The 23942-nt window shown below is 42.7% G+C and overlaps 1 protein-coding gene across 1 annotated transcript in view; it reads left to right on the top strand.

The window, feature by feature from the left end:
* Window positions 1-16948, top strand: part of LOC120021190 (interleukin-6 receptor subunit beta-like) — a 57977-nt gene extending 41029 nt beyond the window's left edge. Inside the window, exons 10-16 of the mRNA XM_038964834.1 lie at window positions 448-648; window positions 911-1012; window positions 3396-3539; window positions 3980-4120; window positions 7343-7439; window positions 8357-8438; window positions 15364-16948. Of these exons, the coding sequence (XP_038820762.1) occupies window positions 448-648; window positions 911-1012; window positions 3396-3539; window positions 3980-4120; window positions 7343-7439; window positions 8357-8438; window positions 15364-15999 (1403 nt within the window). The 3' untranslated portion in view covers window positions 16000-16948. The remainder of the gene's footprint in view (window positions 1-447; window positions 649-910; window positions 1013-3395; window positions 3540-3979; window positions 4121-7342; window positions 7440-8356; window positions 8439-15363) is intronic.
* Window positions 16949-23942: the final 6994 nt, after the last annotated feature.

The raw sequence follows: 23942 nt of genomic DNA, 5'->3' as shown, positions 1-23942 counted from the left end.
TAAAGTAACGTAATAAAATAACAATAACGATGCTATATACAGGGGGTACCGGTACGGAGTCAATGTGCGGGATCTAGGTTTTCCATTTAGATTTAAAGAAAATGTACAACTAAAGGATACATTTTTTTTACTTCTCCCACTGACTTGCCAAACCCTGGTCTGGTCTGCCGTGTCTGCTTCACAAGCATTCCCAGAAATCTTGCAATGTTGTGCTTCTGGGTTTAGAAACGGTGATATTATATTTATCTTGTGCCATCTAGCTAGCTTGGTTTAGCTCTGTTCATATATTTATACGAATGTGTGTCAGGAGAGACTACAGTATATTGATGTAAATGGTTCACTGATCTCACGTGTTCTGCATATTTGTGTTCGACAAGCGTTGTAGTTTGGCATTGAGATGCTCATATCATGGTGTCACGTTGTATTTGTGTGTGCTGTGTATTTCAGAGCCCCCTTCGGTGGAATCGCTCAGCTGGTTTACCCATCAGGGGAGGCTGTGGGTGAAATGGCAGCCCCCCAATGTGACGGCCACAGGGGAGCCCTACAGGTCCGAGGTGACGGAGTACATACTGGAGTGGGTGTCTGTCAGCGATGGCGCTATGGACTGGCAGAGAGAACGTAGGCATACTAGGACGGCAGCCATTAAAGGTAAGAAGGAGACACACATGCTGAGTATTGTCTTGTAGTTTGGCTATAAACTCTTTGGTTGTCTTTCTGCTGGTTTTGATGTCTTATGTTGACTAGGGATGGGTTCGATTAAAATACAATGTGACACCCATCAACTGATTTGATTCTGGAAAAACTTGTGTGGAACTCATCCCTAATGTTGACTGTATTGGTAAACGGGTCACAGGGATCAAATAAATCCAAACCTTATTGTACTGTCTTATGTCTAATTTTCCCAATCAAGGTAACCTTCAGAAGTTCAATCGCTACAATATATCTGTGTATCCCATGTACTCTGGGTGGACTGGGAAGCCATTGACCATAGCAGCCTTTCTGGAACAAGGAGGTAAGAAATAGTACTAGTCACTGAACTACTGTAAAGTATACACAGTATTTTCTGTGTAATATACCTATAGTGGCGGTTTCCCGGACACAGCTTAAGACTATTCCTGGACCTAATTCATTTTAATTAATTAACTTTATTTAACTAGACAAGTCACCTCTAACACCTCCCAAACCCGGATCCGGGAGCACCCCCATCAGTAGAAAAGCTACTAGCCTAGCATAGCGTCACAAGTAAATACTAGCATCTAAATATCATTAAATCACAAGTCCAAGACACCAGATGAAAGATACACTTCTTGTGAATCCAGCCATCATTTCTGATTTTTAAAATGTTTTACAGGGAAGACACAATATGTAAATCTATTAGCTAACCACGTTAGCAAAAGACACCACTTTTCTTACTCTACCATTTTTTTACTGCATCAGTAGCTATCACAAATTCGACCAAATAAAGATATAAATAGCCACTAACCAAGAAACAACTTTATCAGATGACAGTCTGATAACATATTTATTGTATAGCATATGTTTTGTTAGACAAATGTGCATATTTCAGGTATAAATCATAGTTTACCATTGCAGCCACCATCACAACTCTCCCCAAAGCGACTAGAATAACTACAGAGAGCAACGTGTATTACCTAATTACTCATCATAAAACATTTCTTAAAAATACACAGCGTACAGCAATTGAAAGACACAGATCTTGTGAATCCAGACAATATTTCAGATTTTCTAAGTGTTTTACAGCGAAAACACAATATAGCGTTATATTAGCATACCACAATAGCATACATTGATTCAAGGCAAAAATAGCGATAACGTATAAACCACCAAAAGATATTAATTTTTTCACTAACCTTCTCAGAATTCTTCAGATGACAGTCCTATAACATCATATTACACAATGCATATAGAGTTTGTTCGAAAATGTGCATATTTAGCGGCACAAATCGTGGTTATACAATGTGATTAGTGGCCAAAAATTCAAGCAATCTGTCCGGCGCCATCTTGGAGAGGCACCTAATCTAATCGAAAACTATTCATAAACTTGACTAAAAAATACAAGTTGGACAGCAAATGAAAGATAAATTAGTTCTTAATGCAATCGCTGTGTTAGATTTTTAAAATTAACCTTACTGCGCAATACAGCGTGCGCCAAAACGAGACCGCATCCTAATTCATGGCGGAAATATTATTTGACATTTGTCAACATAAGTACGAATTAACAGCATAAAGACTGCTTACTATTAGCTGAGCTTCCATCAGAATCTTGGGCAAGGTGTCCTTTCTCCGGAACAATCGTCTTTGGGTTGAAAGATGTCCTCTTGTCCGGTCGAAATAGCAGCTAACGATAGCCACCAACTGGAGAGGTGTCCACCTCGTGTAAGCGCATGACAAAGAAATCCCAGAAAATCGCAATAAACTGCTATAAACTGCTATAAGTCGGTTTAAATTAACTACCTTATGATGTCTTTAACACCTATAACGAATAAAACATGACCGGAGATATAGAACTACTAAAACGAAAGCGTTTGCAGGACGCCATTGTGATGTCTTCTTGCGCCAGGCGCACTGTTGAAAAGGACGGTCCTTCCGTTCCACGGTCTATATATAGGGTCCCAGATTGTGCAATCGACTCCATTCAAATTCTCACCGCTTACTGACATCTAGAGGAAGACGTATGCAGTGCATGTAGCCCGATGGCTTACATGGGGACTTATAAACTGACCTCAGAACAGGGACCTCGATTTCTGAAATCTCACTCCCTGACAGGAAATGTGCTGCAGAATGAGTTCTGTTTCACTCAGAGAAATATTTCAAACGGTTTTAGAAACTAGAGAGTGTTTTCTATCCAATAGTAATAATAATATGCATATTGTACGAGCAAGAATTGAGTACAAGGCAGTTTAATTTGGGAACTCATTTTTCCAAGATCGAAATAGCACCCCCCATAGGCTCAAGAGGTTTTAAGAACAAATTCTTATTTTCAATGATTGCCTAGGAACAGTGGGTTAAGTATACCTATAGTTGCCTTGTTCATGGGCAGAACAACAGATTTTTACCTTGTCAGCTCGGGGATTCGATCTTGCAACCTTTCGGTTACTAGTCCAATGCTTTAACGTCCAAGGCTTTACCTAGCAGAGACTTGTAGATGACCTGGAGCCAGTGGGTAAGGCGATGAGTATGAAGCGAGGGCCAGCCAACGAGAGTGTACAGGTCGCAGTGGTGGGTAGTATATGGGGCTTTGGTGACAAAACGGACGGCCCTGTGATAGACTGCATCCAATTTGTTGAGTAGAGTGTTGGAGGCTATTTTGTAAATGACATCGCCGAATAATGTTAATAACATATTTTTTTCACCACCTGTTCTGGTTGATGCAGTTCCTCTGGAGGGTCCCTCTGTGAAAGTGAGGCGGACAGGGAAAAACGACGCTGAGCTGGAGTGGATGGAGATTCCACTGGACAAACAGCGAGGGTTCATCACCAACTACACCATCTTCTTCATCACAGGGGGCAAGGAACACTGTAAGGAACCACCCCTTGTAGACATTACTACATTTTTACATTTTTTACATTTAAGTCATTTAGCAGACGCTCTTATCCAGAGCGACTTACAAATTGGAAAGTTCATACATATTCATCCTGGTCCCCCCGTGGGAATTGAACCCTGGTCCCCCCGTGGGAATTGAACCCACAACCCTGGCGTTGCAAGCGCCATGCTCTACCAACTGAGCCACACGGGACTACACAATCATACCTCTTTATGAATGTGTTTCTTTGGCTATAGTTGGACCTTTACTGCTATTTGAAAATACCAGTAAGTATTTGCAAGTACTGGTAAGTGCAGTACTTGTCGGTACTGATATTTTTAAGTACAGTATATGTTGTTTTTTTGTCCAACCTAAACATTTACAGCTGCAATAAAAAAAATAAAAATGGTACACATTTCTTTGTTTTTTTTTCAGCAATAGTTGTCTCTAACGACACCTATTCTTACACTGTGAAGCGCATGGCCAGCAACAGCAAGTATGTTGTGCGGGTCATGGCATCTACAGTACAAGGCTCTACAAACAGCTCGGACCTGTCATTCAATACTCTGATGTATGGTGAGTGAAGCATTGTTAACTGGACACTTCATGATATAAGGTATAGAGTGTGTATATGGTGCATTCTGAAATGATTCAGACCCCTTGACTTTTTCCACATTTTGTGACATTAGACTTATTCTAAAATGTATTAAATGTATGTTTTTCCCTCATCAATCTACACACAATACCCCATAATGACAAAGCAAAAACTGAAATTTGTGCAAGTTTATTACAAATAAAAACCTATTACATTTACATAAGTATTCAGACCATTTACTCAGTACTTTATTGAAGAGGCGGCAGGTAGCCTAGGTAGCCTATCTGTCGTTCTGCCCCTGAACAAGGCAGTTAACTCACTGTTCCTAGGCCGTCATTGTAAATAAGAATTTGTTCTTAACTGACTTGCCTAGTTATAAGAAAAAGCACCTTTTTGCAGTGATTACAACCTCAAGTCTTCTTGGGTATGATGCTACAAGCATGGCATGCCTGTATTTGGGGAGTTTCTCACATTATTCTCTGCAGATCCTCTTAATCTCTGTCGGGTTGGATGGGGAGCGTCGATGCACAGCTAATTTCAGGTCTCTCCAGAGATGTTAGATCGGGTTCAAGTCCGGGCGCTGGCTGGGACACTCAAGGACAGTCAGAGACTTGTCCCGAAGCCACTCCTGTGTTGTTTTGGCTGTGTGCTTAGGGTCGTTGTCCATTTGGAAGGTGATCCTTCGCCCCAGTCTGAGGTCCTGAGTGCTCTGGAGCAGATTTTCATCAAGGATCTCACTGTACTTTGCTCCGTTCATCTTTTCCTCGATCTTGACTAGTCTCCCAGTTCCTGCTGCTGAAAAACATTACCACAGCATGATGCTGCCACCACCATGCTTCACCGTAGGGATGGTGCCAGGTTTCCTCCTGACCTGACACTTGGCATTCAGGCCAAATAATTCAAGCTTGGTTTCTCATGGTCTGAGAGTCTTTAGGCGCCTGTTGTCAAACTCCAAGTGGGCTTTTGCTGAGGACCTATGCCTCGACACGATCCTGTCTCGGAGCTCTATGGACAATTCCTTTGACCTCATGGCTTGGTTTTTGCTCTGACATGCACTGTCAACTTGTGGGACCTTGTATAAACAGGTGTGTGCCTCTCCAAATCATGTCCAACCAATTGAATTTACCACAGGTGGACTCCAAGTTGGAGAAATATCTCAAGGATGATCAATGGAAGCAAGATTCACCTGAGCTCAATTTCACTCAATTTCACATCTCATAGGAAAGGGTCTGAATACTTTTGTAAATAACATTTCTAAAAACCTGTTTTCACTTTGTCATTATAGGGTATTGTGTGTATATTGATGAGGGGAAAATGTATGTAATTCATATTAGAAAAACGCTGTAATGTAACAAAATGTGGAAAAAGTCAAGGAGTCTGAATAGTTTCTGACTGCACTCTGTGTATACAGTACCAGTCAAACGTTTGGACACACCCACTCATTCAAGGGTTTAACACATATGGAATAATTTAGTAGCCAAAAAAGTGTTAAACAAATCAAAATAAGTTATTTTAGATTATTCAAAGGAGCCACTCTTTGCCTTGATGACAGCTTTGCACACTCTTGGCATTCTCTCACCCAGCTTCACCTGGAATGCTTTTCCAACAGTCTTGAAGGAGTTCCAAAATATGCTGAGCACTTGTTGGCTGCTTTTCATTCACTCTGCAGTCCAACTCATCCCAAACCATCTCAACTGGGTTGAGGTCGGGTGATTGTGGAAGCCAGGTCATCTGAAGCAGCACTCCATCACTCTCCTTCTTGGTCAAATATCCCTTACACAGCCTGGAGGTGTGTTGGGTCATTGCGGCAGAATGCTGTGGTAGCCATGCTGGTTAAGTGTGCCTTGAATTCCAAATAAATCACAGACAGTGTCACCAGCAAAGCACCACCACACCATCACACATCCTTCATGCTTCACGATGTGAGCCACATATGTTGAGATCAGCCCTTCACCTACTCTGCGTCTCACAAGGACACGGCGGTAGGAATCAAAAATCGCAGATTTGGACTCATCAGACCAAAGGACAGATTTCCACCGATCTAATGTCCATTGCTCGTGTTTCTTGCACCAAGCAAGTCTCTTCTTCTTATTGGTGTCCTTTAGTAGTGGTTTCTTTGCATCAATTTGACCATGAAGGCCTGATTCACGCAGTCTCCTATGAACAGTTGATGTGTCTGTTACTTGAACTCTGTGAAGCATTTATTTTGGCTGCAATTTCTGAGGCTGGTAAATCTAATGAACTTATTCTCTGCAGCAGAGGTAACTCTGGGTCTTCCTTTCCTGTGGCGGTCCTCATGAGTGCCAGTTTCATCATAGCGCTTGATTATTTTTTTGCGACTGCACAGAGTTCTTGAAATGTTCCACAATGACATACCTTCACGTCTTAAAGTAATGATGGACTGTCGTTTCTTTGCTTATTTGAGCTGTTCTTGCCATAATATGGACTTGGTCTTTTACCAAATAGGACTATCTTCTGTATACCAATCCTACCTTGTCACAACACAACATGATTGTTTCAAATGCATTAAGAAGGAAAGAAATTCCACAAATTAACTTTTAACAAGGCACACCTGTTAATTGAAATACATTCCAGTTGACTACCTCATGAAACTGTTTGAGAGAATGCCAAGAGTGTGCAAAGCTGTCATCAAGGCATAGAGTGGCTACTTTGAACAATCTCAAATATAAAATATATTTTGATGTGTTTAACACTTTTTTGGTTACTACATGATTCCATGTGTTATTTCATAGTGTTGATGTCTTCACTATTATTCTACAATGTAGACATTTTTTCAAAATAAAGAAAGCCTTTGAATGAGTAGGTGTGTCAACTTTTGACTGGTACTGTATATACAGTATGTTCCATCCTAGAACTTTTCAATATATTTCTATATATTTTGTATTCCAGTAATATATTTTCATATTTTGTAACGTGTCCCAGTAAAGCTTTTTCAAAGTAGCAGTCCTGAACACCCAATGCACCAAATACATTTGGTAGTCGCTACTTCAACCTATTCATTGTGCCCTTCTGTCTATTCTCCTTTTTGTTGTAGTCTATTTTAGTTATACAGTTACTGTATCTCCAACCCGTGTTAGTCCACAGTTTCTAGAAGGACATTTTTCTTGACCAACATGGTCGATTTTTAAGGCATGTTGCTAGCTTCCCAATGTCCATTCTAGTTCTGTGTGTCTATCCCTCAGCTTCCGGGCAGATAGAAGCCATCGTGGTGTCTGTGTGCATCAGCTTCCTCTTTTCCGTAGTGCTGACCATGCTCTGCTGCATTTACAAAATGGACTCGTAAGTCTCAACTACACTCTTGAATTGTATGAAAATCTAAAATGTCTCTACATTTTAGATTTGGATGTTTTAAAATGGCTGAAGTGTGATGTTCAATTGTAAGAGCAATTTACACAGATTTGAGTAACACAAAGTAATTGTTATTAAATCCAGACTTTTTCTCCGTTTTTTTTTTTACTCTTTCCACCATGAGTCAAAAACGCATTTAATATTCTTGCACAATTGCACTTTTGACTATAGTTACTCAGCAAAAAATGTTTATCGAAGGACATAAAAAATAAACTCGAGCAGATTAGTTCAAACATGCTCTCTCGCTGATGCGTTACTGCTGGGGAGTATGCTTCCTATCACACATCAGTCGGTCTCTGTCTAAACAAGGAAAAAGTAACGGTAGTACTAGTAGCTATTTTGAGACGGAAAAATAGTTAAGTTAAACTTCGTGTCATGTTCGCAAGTATGGCCCCACTCAGTTTACCAAGGAAAAACATAGGAATGTGTATGTAGAGACTCTTATCCCTAGCGCCCTTGTCAATTGGACAACAGCCATCACTATTGTTAATACAAGGTAAGACTAGTGTATGACACTAAAGCCTCGTCGCAAATGGCACCCTATTCCCTTTATAGTGTACTACTTTTGACCAGGGCCCATAGGGAATAGGTTGCCATTTGGGATGCATCCTGTATCGTGGTGTCCGAAATTGACACCCTTGATAAAGATTAGCGACGATGACAATATTAAGTAAATCAACAAAATATTTATCTCGGAACAATTGTATTAGTATAAAAGACTATAATTTACCAAAATTTGTCGACACAATATAGCTCAGTATTTGAATTATTTATTGTATACAGTCATTTTTGCTCATCTTTATCAAGGATGTCAATAATTTCAAACCCCACTGTTGTTTTCTATGTAGGATAATCAAGAAGATCTGGCCACCGGTTCCAGACCCCTCCAACAGCACTATCGCCAAATGGTCTCCTGATTTCACATCCAAAGTAAGTTTAAGTGCCTCCTGTGCTAGTCAAAGAAGATGTTTACGTAAGATAAGATGGTACTTTATTACTTTAAGATGACCAGCATCCCGGAGTCGCCTCTTCACTGTTGACGTTGAAACTGGTGTTTTGCGGGTACTATTTAATGAAGCTGCCAGTTGAGGACTTGTGAGACGTCTGTTTCTCAAACTAGACACTAATGTACATGTCCTCTTGCTCAACTGTGCACCGGGGCCTCCCACTCCTCTTTCTATTCTGGTTAGGGCCAGTTTGCGCTATTCTGTGAAGGGAGTAGTACACAGCGTTGTACGAGATCTTCAGTTTCTTGGCAATTTCTCGCATGGAATAGCCTTCATTTCTCAGAACAAGAATAGACTGACGAGTTTCAGAAGAAAGGTCTTTGTTTCTGGCCATTTTGAGCCTGTAATCGAACCCACAAATGCTGATGCTCAACTAGTCTAAAGAAGGACAGTTTTTTTTATTGCAGTTTTTAGCTGTGCTAACATAATTGCAAAAGGGTTTTCTAATGTTTTCTAATTTAAAATGATAAACTTGGATTAGCTAACACAACGTGCCATTGGAACACAGGAGTGATGGTTGCTGATATTGGGCCTCTCTACGCCTATGTAGATATTCCATTACAAATCTGCCGTTTCCAGCTACAATAGTAATTTACAACATTAACAATGTCTACACTGTATTTCTGATCAATTTGATGTTTTTTAATGGACCATTTTTTGTTGTTGCTTTTCTTTCAAAAACAAGGACATTTCTAAGTGACCCCAAACTTTTGAACGGTAGTGTGTATATATATTTCCTGAGCTTTCTTATAACTCCTAAATAGAGGACCAATATATTCAACTTCTCAAATGCATTCAGTTTCAGTTTTCGAATTCAGTTCTCTAAATTCAAATGAGAAAAGCCGGAGACAACATCCTGGTACTTTGCCAGCCAGGAAAGATAGAGAACAGATAGAATCAAACGCTCACTGTGGTAAACAGAAAGGTCCACTCATGGGGTTGGCATGATAAGCTTGGATCATCTGGTCACTCAATGTAGAGGGGATGAATGAAGACACGGTAATGGGTGCTGTGTGTTCCATCTCCTCTTGGAGTTTTTCGATACACTTTATCCTGAATTATGCTGAACTTCTCATTGAAGCAACTCTTTGAGTCTTCAGACAGACTCTTGTGGATCACCATGATGCAGCGAAAACAGTCCACACACTCATCATCCAGACACTTAGCGGTAGTGCTGCACAATGGAAGACAAACATTGACAGTCTCTGTAATCCGAGAAAAGGCATCTGATACAACATTCAGTTTTCCTTTGCGATACTCAATGATGAAGTCAAACCTCTGAAGTCTGATAGACCAGTGAATAAGATGGCTGTTGGTCTTGCCTGATGCCAGAACCCACTGCAGAGCAGCGTGGTCTGTGACAACTGTGAAGACCTTCGCCTCCAAGTAGTAGCTCCATTTCCCCGATTTCTCTTTGTCGTTGAATAATCCCTCTCGGCTGAATTAAGGGTGTGACTTGCATAGGCAAGAAATTATTATGTTCCAGGTCCTGTTTGATGAGCCAAGACTGCTCCAAGTCCTGTTTACTTGCATCCGTGTACACGATGAAATGAGCATTCAGGTTAGGATGTCCAAGCACTGGAGGAGTGTTTCAGTGCTATAAATGCACTTTGGCATGCAGGGGTCCATTGGAATTTCAACCCCTTCTTACGGTGGTTGAGTGGTTCAGCAACCTTTGAAAAGTCAGGCACTAACCTGTGGTACCATCCAGCCATACCAAGGAAGTGCTGAACAGCCTTGAGGGATGTGGGAATGGGGAACTCCCGCACTGCTAAAACTTTAGCTGAATCTGCATGGATACCTTCAGCATTAACCACATGACCAAGGAACTTGAGTTCTGGCTGCAGGGTCAAACCTGCAGCCTTTAGTCTGTCGAAGATGGTCTGTATGTTTTGCAGATGATCAGAGGCAGAGTAGATTAGGATGTCATCCAGATACACGAGACAATTTCTTCCCCTCAGATCTCCCAGGACAGTCTCCATCAGCCTTTGGAAGGTTGCTGGAGCGTTCTTCAAACCAAAAGGCATGACTTTGAAGGAGTACAAACCAGCAGGGGTGACAAAGGCAGTCTTGTCCTGACTGGCGGGACCCATTGCCACCTGCCAATATCCGCTGTTCAGATCCAGATTACTGAAGATGGATGCTCCTGCCAGAGATTCCAGTATGTCATTGATGTTCGGTAGAGGGTAGGCATTACTTTCTGTAATCGACACAGAATTGATGCTCTTGAGTTGTTCATTGCGGGGGACAGCCTGTAAGTACGCTGCTTAATGGGGACTTCATGCTGGGTATAGATTTTGTGTTTGAAGACAGTTGTATGGCCGGGTGTAAGTGTACAGATGTCACTGTTCATCTCCAACACCTGGGAGAGTTGCCACCTCTCGTCATCCGGGGGGGTGGGGGGGTATGGCCTTAAGCAGGGTGGTAGCCGGGTTCTCTGGCATTACTGGTGGAACTTGTTTTTGTCTTCCTCTTCTTTGTATTTTCCATAGAGGGGGCAAGAACCTGGAGGATGTTGGACTTTACACCTCCAGCACATCACTGGACTTTTGTCTTGGATCTTGGGCATAAACGGCTAAGACGGTTTAGCCCCAGTAGAGTTGTTGGGATACTGGGATGAGGGAACAGGGTTTTGAGTTTGGAGGTAGTTTGAGAAGGACTGGAAGCACTGAGTCCCAAGACACACCAGATCATCCACATTCTGTACACGTTCCCGAAGTTGACTGACAAGGCGGGGTACCATGTTCTTACGAATGAGTTTGACCATTTCCTGCTCACTAATGTCAGCCTTCCATCTCCTACATATAACTCGATAGGAGAAGCCAAAGTCCCGTATTGGCTCTGCTTCACCCTGGACTCCACCAGTTCATCCTCATAGAGAGGATTAGAATCGTTTATGAATCTCCTCCCAGGTTGACACATGTTCAACAGCTATCTCCAACCAGTCTCTTGCTGTACCATGGAGAACAATGCGGAGGGTGGCAAGAACCTCCAAGTCAGTAAGGGGCCGGATAGAAAGGAAATCATTACACTTAGATAGGAAAAACAGTGGATCAACATCTTCTGGGCTGCCAAAAGTGGGGAAAAGTAGTTTGATATGGAGGGAGCTCTCTAGAGGAGGCATGACAGTGGCAAGGGGTCTTGGGGAAATGGGAGTTCTGTTGTTTAACAGTATCTTCAGAGGGGTTTTTGTAGTACTACCTGTTCCTATTCCCTTAATGGCAGAGCCTGAGGCAGAGGTAAACCCTGAGGGAGGTACAGAGGATTTGTCCAGAAGGGAAAAGCACTGCATTACCTCCTGGTGCAGCTCCCCCAGTTGAAGGTCTGTGGCCTTCTGTGCTTTTTACATCTCATTACAGGTCTCCTTTTGAGTCTGTTCAATCAAAAATAATAGTTCCCTTCAGAGTTCTTCATAACCTCTTTCAGATAAGAACACGCTCCCTTCACAACAGAGGCTGACTCCTCTGCTCTCTGTTTTTGTTCCTCCTCAAGATAGAAACTAACTATCTAGTCATAATCTGAGTGTTTTGAAACAGCATTTTCCATTGAACATCCTGCTTCAGAGAATCTAGCAAATAGTTCTGTCTCTGAGCAGTTTGTTGTTGGTTTTCCTCCATTTGACGGGGGAGGTGAGCCAACTTCAGCTGCACATCTTTCTGATCAGCCTCCGCACTTTCACTGTGTTTGTGAAATGGAATTCCCCTGCATTGTCAAACTATGGTTGGTGTGTGTCCATTGTTGTTCCCTTTGTCCAGTCAGCACAGAGACACCTCTCCCAGTCTGTCTGGGCAAGGTAACAGGAAGAGGTTGAGGGGAGGGTAATGGCGGAGAAGTTATAGCTGAGCCTGAAGCCTGAGGATAAGGACCAGTGCTCTCCAACTCCATTACATCACCGAGTCCTTCCACAATGAAAGAATCCCGGTCATAATTTCAATTAGGTGTGTCCACATTGACACAGTATGGGGTTCCAACAAAAGACATGATTCAACTTTGTGTGGGTGGTGTCATGGGTGCTTTTCTCTTCAAGCCACAATTCTGTCGCGGTATTGTTAGAGAGGGGTAAAGAGAGAGATTTTGTTCGGGCGCCAGGCAGGTATTAACCCTGTTGAAAGGAGAAGAGTAGGATTGATGGAGTACCACTACCAGACACACACACACATCAGCAGAAGAGACTGCCTAGAGTGTAGCCTGTTGGCCAGATAGCCAGTGGAGAGAAAAGATAAGACACACCATATAAAAACACACATCACAGCACAGGGGTAACCCCACCAATAATACCTCATACAATAATAATGGCAGAGCAATTTAACGGAAACTTCATAGAAACAATTGACAAGAAAGAACCCAATCATCAACATTAGAGGATTTCCAGTATAGTGTTTTACCTATATAGTGAGGGGGGTATGAATGGGTGTGTGTGTAGGGGGGTGTTCATAGACAAAATAAAGGCCTTAAAATGTCACAAATCTTCTCGGCCAAATGTAAATAGTCCTACACAATATCAACTCTTACGCAAACTTCCTTTAACTAAAATGTCACACCAAATACAACTGGCAGGGGACTAATTGTCCAACGACACTAAACATCAACGCATACGGAAAAAAGAACGTCTGCTGCAGTGAAAGGCACTGGAGGAGAGGGGAAAAAGGAGAGCGAGAGAGGGAGGGGAGGTCTTAGCTGTTGACTTCAGGCTTGCAGGTGCACTGTCTGTCCATCTGATACACCTGATGGTTTGCTTTTCAAAGCTTGGCAACAATGTTGCTACTACTAGGCCTCCTGAGTGGTGCAGTGGTCTAAGGCACTGTATCGCAGTGCTAGCTGTGCCACTAGAGATTCTGGGTTCGAGTCCAGGCACTGTCGCAGCCGGCCGCGACCGGGAGACCCATGATGTGGCGCACAATTGGCCCAGCGTCGTCCGGGTTAGGGGAGGGTTTGGCTGGCAGGGATGTCCTTGTCCCATCGCGTACCTGCGACTCCTGTGGCGGGCCGGGCACAGTCCACGCACGGTGTTTCCTCTGACACATTGGTGTGGCTGGCTTCCGGGTTAAGTGGGCATTGTGTCAAGAAGCAGTGCGGCTTGGTTGTTGTTGTGTTTCTGAGGACGCATGGCTCTCGACCTTCGCCTCTCCCGAGTCCGTACGGGAGTTGCAGCGACGAGACAAGACTGTAACTACCAATTGGATACCACGAAATTTGGAGAAAAAGGGGTAAAAGTAAAAAATACTACACGTGAACAGTGACCGGAGCGGTCCCAAAAGATTACAACCATGACCTAGAGTGGTAACACCGCAGATTGACTTAAATACTTTACAACTAAGCACGCTGAAAATAAACAAGACTTCTGTAGAGTTACACACACTGTCCAACTGCCGTGCCAACCAGGAGCTCCACACAGAGAGCCTGAAGAGCTATTTATTTATTTCCTCCTTCCTGACTGCTGATGCGCTCTTAAAGTGGCAGCGCATGGTGAAAGCTCCGTGCAGGATTTCGCCGCAAGTTGTATTGGTTCCGTGATATCTAAGTACGAGGTCAAAGAAGGGTGAAATGTAACCGAGATGGTTCGATGAATCAGCCTCTTTTGATGAGTAACCTTACCGGAGACGTGAAGACTTGTGTTAGCTTCCAGAACTGATCCCTTTGGACTTTAGCTAAGTGGGCTAACACAGTCTTGTGACATGCAGGAGACCTAGTTCAAAAGAGCAAGATTAAATCAGGAGTGGAACGTCTATCCTTATGTCTATGACAGGGCGAATCAACTGTATTCTTATGGTGGCCAATTTCTTGAATGGTGTCATAATAGTTTATAGCCAAAACGGTTCAAACACTAGAGCCAAATTCATAGGAAGAAAATAAATTCTACATGCCACATTTGCTTCAGAAACCGCCAGAAACGTCTGTTTACCACAGTGAGCATTTAATTGTATCCGGTTCTTCTCTACTTTTCTTAGCTGGCAAAGTCCCAGCATGTTGTCTCTGGTTTTGAATCTGAATTTGAAAACTGAATCGGAATGCATTAGAGAAATTCAATATAATAAACTTTGATCCACTTGAAATTATAGTTTGTAAGCTTGATACACAGACAATGAATGTAATATCTACCATATTGGATTTGAATATTCAATTAAATTGAAATACATTTTAAAACTGAATGCAATATTCACTTAATTCAGTTTCAAATCATGAAATACAAGTTCAGTGTGTTATTTCAACGATTCAATTTGTGCATTACAAATTTGAAAGTATTACATTCAAATTCTATATCCTAATACAAATGAAAAATTATGGAATACAAATACAATTTCTGTTGGCACTGAAATTGCTCTAAACTGTTCTATGTGTGCTATTTCTATGCTATTTCTAAGTTGTTTTTGTGTCTTACTTTCTGTTTTCTACACCAGTTGAAAATACAATATTTTGGGTTATGGAAAAGATATTTCACAGTGGTTTAGATGGTACAATAATTCTCTAGACTTGACTTGCATGTCATGTCACATAAACTGAAATTAGGCGAACTATTAGAATTTTAGCAACCAGAAAATGGCGGACCAATTTCTGTATAGTGCATCTTTAAGGAAACACTGTGGGCCTGTTACAATACATAAATCATGATGGATTTGACGAGTATCCACTTTGGTTCACCTTCAATTCTGATCTAACAATCTGGTCAATGGAAAGTCTGCGCTCTTTTGACTGCTTTACTGCATCTATAGGCACATGTTGCTAAATGCAGATGTGTCCATTTCAGTCATTTTAACATTTCACTCTTTTTTTCAGCGTATTGTAACATAGATGTGAAATGCACTTTTAAAGAGAACTTGACTTGACTTAACCCTCCCTTTTTGTTCCAGGCTGACACTCCTAAGGAGAATGCGCTGGGTGACGTGAGTATTGTAGAGGTGGACGTGTTCGACAGGAAGTCTCTGTGTGAGGAGGACAAGGCAGGCCTGCCGCTCAAGAAGGACAAGTACCTGTCGGAGGAGCATAGCAGCGGCATCGGCGGCTCCTCCTGCCTGTCGTCGCCTCACCAGAGCGTCTCGGACAGCGACGAGGGTGGCGACGAGGGCCAGACTACAGCCAGCACCGTCCAGTACTCGTCGGTGGTGGCATCCTGCGGCTACAAGGGCCAGACCCCCTGCCCTCTCCCCCAGTCCGGCTCCTCCCAGACGCCCAGCTTCGCCCGCTCCGAGTCCACCCAACCCCTGCTGGACAGCGAGGAGCACCCGGAGGGCCCCGAGTCACAGCGCTACCTGCGGAACCCCTACTTCGGGCGCTTGCCTGCGGGGAACAATGGCGACAGCGGAGACCTGGAGGACTTGAACCAGATGGAGATGAAGAAGCAGGGGTTGGCTTTGCGCCAGTTCTGCCCCCTGGAGGAGGACTTTCAGCAGACCACACCCACAGAGGAGGGTCAGTCACCTGACGGACAGCCAGGCCCTGACCCTAGCTACATGCCTCAGCTCAGCGGCTACAGGCCTCAGTGTTAGGAGGACGTATGGTGACTTAGTTTGAGGTTGTCACACTTCATGTACAGTGACTCTTCCTCTGCGCCTTTGTTAATTTCATTCACTTCACTCATTCACTTTCACTTTTAAATTATGAATATCAGCCTATTATTTTTGCACTTACCCAAATGGCAATCATGAACTTCATGTGGGCTTCGTGACTTGCCTTGTTAAATTTAAGTGGATGATATAGTTTGCCTGTATGTCGAGGTTCTATTGTTTTAACATCCTAAAAAGCAAATAGATGCCTACGTGCAGACCCATTTATTTTCAGTTAATTACTGACCTAGGTAGTTGGCGTCACCCATTGACCTCCAAAGAAAACAGTATCCATAGCCTAGATGTGGACCCCTATTCTCTACAAGCCGGCCAAGATGAACTTTGAATGAACAAAGTGTGATGACGCATCATTCCAAGAAAGAGGACTTGAAGGAAGCGAAAAGGTGATGCTAGCCAATACAACAGGACCCTCTTGAAATGCAGTACCTTCAGAAAGTATCTACACACAATACCCATAATGACAAGGTGAAACATGTTTTTTTGAAATTTTAGCAAATTTATTGAAAATGAAAAACATGATTTACATAAGTATTCACACCCCTGACTCAATACACGTTAGAATCATCTTTGACAGCAATTACAGCTGTGAGTACAAGAGCTATGCGAGGCTGGATTGTACAAGTTGTTAGTTGTTCATCATTGCTCGAAAGCCATTTTCAAGTCTTGCCATAGGTTTTCAAGCTAATTATAGTCAAAACTGTAACTAGGCTACACAGGAACATTCAATGTCATCTTGGTAAGCAACTACAGTGTATTTTTGGACTTTTGTTTTAGTTTATTGTCCTGCTGAAAGCTGTATTTGTGTCCGTGTCTGTTGGAAAGCACACTGAACCAGGTTTTCCTCTAGGATTTTGCCTGTGATTAGCTCTATTCCATTTATTATTATTTTTTCCCCAAAAAAACTCTAGTCCTTGCTGATGACAAGCATACCCATAACATGATGCAGGCACCACCATGCTTGAAAATATAAAGTGTGGTACTCAGTGATGTGTTGGATTTGCCCCAAACATAACGCTTTGTATTCAGGACATGAATTACATTTCTTTGACACATATTTTGCAGTTTTACTTTAGTGCCTTATTGCAAAAAGTATACATTGGAATATTGTTTTGGAATATTTGTATTCTGTATAGGCTTCCTTCTTTTCACTCTGTCATGTAGGTTAGTATTGTGGAGTAACTACGATGTTATTGATTCATCCTCAGTTTTCTCCTATCACAGCCATTAAACTCTGGTAGGAAGGACGCCTTTAACTTTGTAGTGACTGGGTGTATAGATACACCATCCAAAGTGTAATTAATAACTTCACCATGCTCAAAAGGATATTCAATGTCTGCTTCTTTTTTTTTTTACCCATCTACCAATAGGTGCCCTTCTTTGAGGCACTGGAAAACCTCCTTGCTCAATGCTCAACTGAGGGACCTTACAAGTAATTGTATGTGTGGGGTACAGAGACGAGGTAGTCATTCAAAAATCATGTTAAATACTTATTGCACACAGTGATTGCATGCAACTTGTGACTTGTTAAGCAAAGTTTTACTCCTGAACTTTAGGCTTGCCATAAAAAGGGTTGAATAATTGGCTCAACATTTCAGCTTTTCATTTTTTATTAATTTGTAAAAACATCGTTCCTCTTTGAAATTATTGGCTATTGTGTGTAGGCCAGTGAGATACGAGCTCAATTGAATACATTTTAAATTCAGACTAACACAAAATGTGGAAAAAGTCAAGTGGTGTGAATACTTTGAAGGCACTGTATGCTACACTAGTAGGTGTATGGTTAGTGACGAATCTTTCCAGATAGAAAAACTGTTTGACAAATGTATATTTGGCCTTTTTACAATGCCTTATTCCTCTTTTTTTTCAAAGTCTTGTAGACTTTACATCATGAATGAAGTGAAGAAATGCTATGCAAGTTCCCTGCCCATTGAAAATATCTTGTTCAAGGTCAGATATAGAGATATTACTGTTGCATTATTATATATACTGAAAGGGAAGTTTATGTATAATATGTTTCTGGGAAATGTTTTTCATATGAATTTTTGTGTTATGAATTTTCTGAAGACTGAAAAGTGCAGTACATTTTGTTCATTTGTTTGAGATTCTTTTGTTTGGAACATATGTACAGATCTCAACAGGACCAACTCCCATATTTGTTCCTACAGAGAATATGCTCAGAAAGGGATGTTACATGTACGGACTATTTAAATATTGCTACTTTGAGGGTTCTGAAAAATATTCTTACACCATCACTCAGTTAACACTACTTTTCCACATATACGGGAAACATAACATAGCCTAGTACTTCACTGCATGCCACCAGAATACATGTGGCCTTTTTGGAGCATGGTCTGTGAATGTGTGACATTATACAATATGAAATAAACCAAAAGTGTTATCCATGTGAACTAATAATTGACTACGCTTCTAAGTCAGCATATATTTATAGAGCTTTATTTTCAGAGAGACCTTCAACATTAATAGAACAGAATATATTAGTCCATCGTACAGGGAGGAAGTAGGAGTTCACAATATTGTTTTGGTATGCTCAGAAAATAAAATGTCCTCCCCTCTCTACCTTACCAAGTCGGTCCATTATTTAGGGTCAAGTGTTGATAAAAATATATCAACTCTATGGGGGTATATCAGCTTTAATATTGCAGATTGTGAATTCCATCAATTGTCTGCATCATTTCCAAAACCCCATATATTTTTTTGTAAATATATATATTTATTACATTTTCCTTTATTTTCCCCTGAAAAGATCTGTTAGTTTGACATATGTCCCACACTTTAACTGTGGATCCCCAGGCTTTGTTTATTACGGCCACGGAAATTCTTTTTTTTGTGCTGCTCACAGTCCCAACAGGCAAACCATAGACTTGGACTGATGAGTTTGTGTTCAATGACTCCGTGAATTATATGTTTTCTAAAGAACAGCATAGGGTCAAAACAAGGATGAGCTTCATGTTTCTCTAGTCATTGGGTTGGGTAGCGTCCCAAAATGGCAGCCTATGCTTTATATAGTAAACTACTTCTGACCTGAGCCCTACAAAAGTAGTGCACTGTAAATGGAATAAGGTGCCATTTGGGCTGCAGCCAGTGACTCAGAGACCCTATTGTGCAAGATACTGAAGTACATCTGTTTTTCAGTCATAACACGCTTGCTTTCTGTTCACCCCAAACAAAACTGCATACTGGTAATGGACGGAAAGGGGAATCTCCTTGTTGTACCAACCACTGTCCTTCACATTGAGAAGAAACACTTTTGAGGAGGCATATTCTACCACATACATACGGTATAAAGATGTATGTTTGAGTTTATATAAATAGATGCACGTGAAAAAGTGAGTTGAAAGAATCCTCTTAATGCCAAACTGATATCCATCCAGTTTCGCAATGTACAAATATAAACTCAGCAAAAAAAGAAACGTCCCTTTTTCAGGACCCTGTCTTTCAAAGATAATTTGTAAAAAAATCTAAATAACATTCACAGATGTATAAATAACATTCACAGGGTATAAACAGCTTCACATGCTTGTTCAATGAACCATGAACAATTAATGAACATGCACCTGTGGAACGGTCGTTAAGACACTTAAAAGCTTACAGACGGTAGGTAATTAAGGTCACAGTTATGAAAACTTAGGACACTAAAGAGGCCTTTCTACTGACTCTGAAAAACACCAAAAGAAAGATGCCCAAGGTCCCTGCTCATCTGCATGAACGTGCCTTAGGCATGCTGCAAGGAGGCATGAGGACTGCAGATGTGGCCAGGGCAATAAATTGCAATGTCTGTACTGTGAGAAGCCTAAGACAGCGCTACAGGGAGACAGGACGGACAGCTGATCGTCCTCGCTGTGGCAGACCACGTGTAACAACACCTGCACAGGACCGGTACATCCGAACATCACACCTGCGGGACAGGTACAGGATGGCAACAACAACTGCCCAAGTTACACCAGGAAGGCACAATCCCTCCATCAGTGCTCAGACTGTCCGCAATAGGCTGAGAAAGGCTGGACTGAGGGCTTGTAGGCCTGTTGTAAGGCAGGTCCTCACCAGCCATCACCGGCAACAACGTTGCCTATGGGCACAAACCCACCGTCGCTGGACCAGACAGGACTGGCAAAATGTACTCTTCACTGACGAGTCGCGGTTTTGTCTCACCAGGGGTGATGGTCGGCTTGGCGTTTATCGTCGAAGGAACGAGCGTTACACCGAGGCCTATACTCTGGAGCGGGATAGATTTGGAGGTGGAGGGTCCGTCATGGTCTGGGGCGGTGTGTCACAGCATCATCGGACTGAGCTTGTTGTCATTGCAGGCAATCTCAAAGCTGTGCATTACAGGGAAGACATCCTTCTCCTTCATGTGGTACCCTTCCTGCAGGCTCATCCTGACATGACCCTCCAGCATGACAATGCCACCACCCATACTGCTTGTTCTGTGCGTGATTTCTTGCAAGACAGGAAGGTCAGTGTTCTGCCATGGCCAGCGACGAGCCCGGATCTCAATCCCATTGAGCATGTCTGGGACCTGTTGGATCGGAGGGTGAGGGCTAGGGCCATTCCCCCCAGAAATGTCTGGGAACTTGCAGGTGCCTTGGTGGAAGAGTGGGGTAACATCTCACAGCAAGAACTGGCAAATCTGGTGCAGTCCATGAGGAGGAGATGCACTGCAGTACTTAATGCAGCTGGTGGCCACACCAGATACTAACTTTTGATTTTGACCCCCCCCCCCTTTGTTCAGGGACACATTATTCCATTTCTGTTAGTCACATGTCTGTGGAACTTGTTCAGTTTATGTCTCAGTTGTTGAATCTTGTTATGTTCATACAAATATTTACACATGTTAAGTTTGCTGAAAATAAACGCAGTTGACAGTGAGAGGACGTTTCTTTTTTTGCTGAGTTTACATACTGTTCAAATTGGCACTCAAGTATAATTACAAAAAGTGTGTATTTCAAAGTGCCCCTAACACATAAAACACAGCCTATATGAGACCAAAAAAAATTATGAATGAAGATACAGGAAAGACACTGAGAAGTTCAAGATGGCATAGCAGTCAGATGTCTTTGACCTTCGTCTTGTCGTGTCCCACATACAGTGGGGAGAACAAGTATTTGATACACTGCCAATTTTGCAGGTTTTCCTACTTAAAAAGCATGTAGAGTTCTGTAATTTTTATCATAGGTACACTTCAACTGTGAGAGACGGAATCTAAAACAAAAATCCAGAAAATCACATTGTATGATTTTTAAGTAATTAATTTGCATTTTATTGCATGACATTAGTATTTGATCACCTACCAACCAGTAAGAATTCCGGCTCTCACAGACCTGTTAGTTTTTCTTTAAGAAGCCCTCCTGTTCTCCACTCATTACCTGTATTAACTGCACCTGTTTGAACTCGTTACCTGTATAAAAAACACCTGTCCACACACTCAATCAAACAGACTCCAACCTCTCCACAATGGCCAAGACCAGAGAGCTGTGTGAGGACATCAGGGATAAAATTGTAGACCTGCACAAGTCTGGGATGGGCTACAGGACAATAGGCAAGCAGCTTGGTGAGAAGGCAACAACTGTTGGCGCAATTATTCGAAAATGGAAGAAGTTCAAGATGACGGTCAATCACCCTCGGTCTGGGGCTCCATGCAAGATCTCACCTCGTGGGGCATCAATGATCATGAGGAAGGTGAGGGATCAGCCCAGAACTACACGGCAGAACCTGGTCAATGACCTGAAGAGAGCTGGGACCACAGTCTCAAAGAAAACCATTAGTAACACACTACACCGTCATGGATTAAAATCCTGCAGCGCACGCAAGGTCCCCCTGCTCAAGCCAGCGCATGTCCAGGCCCGTCTGAAGTTTGCCAATGACCATCTGGATGATCCAGAGGAGGAATGGGAGAAGGTCATGTGGTCTGATGAGACAAAAATAGAGCTTTTTGGTCTAAACTCCACTCGCCGTGTTTGGAGGAAGAAGAAGGATGAGTACAACCCCAAGAACACCATACCAACCGTGAAGCATGGAGGTGGAAACATCATTCTTTGGGGATGCTTTTCTGCAAAGGGGACAGGACGACTGCACCGTATTGAGGGGAGGATGGATGGGGCCATGTATCGCGAGATCTTGGCCAACAACCTCCTTCCCTCAGTAAGAGCATTGAAGATGGGTCATGGCTGGGTCTTCCAGCATGACAACGACCCAAAACACACAGCCAGGGCAACTAAGGAGTGGCTCCGTAAGAAGCATCTCAAGGTCCTGGAGTGGCCTAGCCAGTCTCCAGACCTGAACCCAATAGAAAATCTTTGGAGGGAGCTGAAAGTCCGTATTGCCCAGCGACAGCCCCGAAACCTGAAGGATCTGGAGAAGGTCTGTATGGAGGAGTGGGCCAAACTCCCTGCTGCAGTGTGTGCAAACCTGGTCAAGAACTACAGGAAACGTATGATCTCTGTAATTGCAAACAAAGGTTTCTGTACCAAATATTAAGTTCTGCTTTTCTGACATATCAAATACTTATGTCATGCAATAAAATGCAAATTAATTACTTAAAAATCATACAATGTGATTTTCTGGATTTTTGTTTTAGATTCCGTCTCTCACAGTTGAAGTGTACCGATGATAAAAATTACAGACCTCTACATGCTTTATAAGTAGGAAACCCTGCAAAATCGGCAGTGTATCAAATACTTCTTCTCCCCACTGTATATACTGTTTTATATCTTTTTCTTCGCATATCTTTTTTTTTTTTTTCTAAACCTCAACTTCAAAATACTCTCCTGCAACCAGCATCACCCAATGTTGTGTGGATCTGTTTTTTCTAAAGTATTTTTATTTACCTCGGAACCGGAATCCCCCAACAGAAGTTAGCCAGCTCACTAGCTTCTAGCTAGTAGTCAGCTAACCACTGCTAGCGGTCATCAGCTAACCTTTAGCTCGGAAAGCTCTTGCCAGTTTGTACAACGCGACTCAAACCAGAGCATACTGGACATATTTTCTCTCCATATCCCCGGATTCCTACCGCAAGCTCTGAACCTTTTCGCCTGGATCATCACAGCTAGCTAGCTGCTATCCGAGTGACTACTCCAGGCTAACGTCTGTCCCAAAGCAAGCACCAATTAACTTGGAGCTAGCCCATGCTAGGCCCATTCTCCCGGCTAGCCCATCAGCCCTTCCTGGGCTACAATAACCGGACCCCTTCTACTGCCGGTACGAGGCATGGAATCCCGCCGATCCTTCACGACTGGACTACGACGTAATCTGCTTGAGGGGGTACTCAACTGGCCCCTACATCACGACGTCTCCTGAATGCCCATCTGCTAGCCGCGGCCCGCTAGCTGTCTAGAGCATATTGGACTGTTAGATCCATCGGCCAATTTCTTGGGCCACAATACCTATTTTGCCAATTGGACTTGGACCCCTCTGCTACTCGGATCCCTACTAATCCATCACGACTGGTCTATCGACGTCACCGCACGCGTAGGCTAAAATAGACGTCTCTCTAGGGCCCTTCTGCTAGCTTGCTAGCCCCAGCCTGCTAGCTGTCTGAATCGCCGTGTCTCCAGCCAGCCCAACCACTCACTGGACCCCTATGATCACCCGGCTACGCATGCCTCTCCCTAATATCAATATGCCTTGTCCATTACACTCCTGGTTAGTGATTACTGTCTTATTTCACTGTAGAGCCTCTAGCCCTGCTCAACATGCCTGAACCAACCATTTAGTTCCACCTCCCACATATGCGGTGACATCACCTGGTTTAAACGTCTCTAGAGACAATATCTCTCTCATCATTACTCAATGCCTAGGTTTACCTCCAATGTACTCACATCCTACCATACATTTGTCTGTACATTATG

Source organism: Salvelinus namaycush, chromosome 26, assembly GCF_016432855.1.
Source record: "Salvelinus namaycush isolate Seneca chromosome 26, SaNama_1.0, whole genome shotgun sequence".
Lineage (NCBI taxonomy): Eukaryota > Metazoa > Chordata > Actinopteri > Salmoniformes > Salmonidae > Salvelinus > Salvelinus namaycush.
Note: the sequence above shows the minus strand (reverse complement) of the source record. Positions and strands in the feature narration are given on the sequence as shown.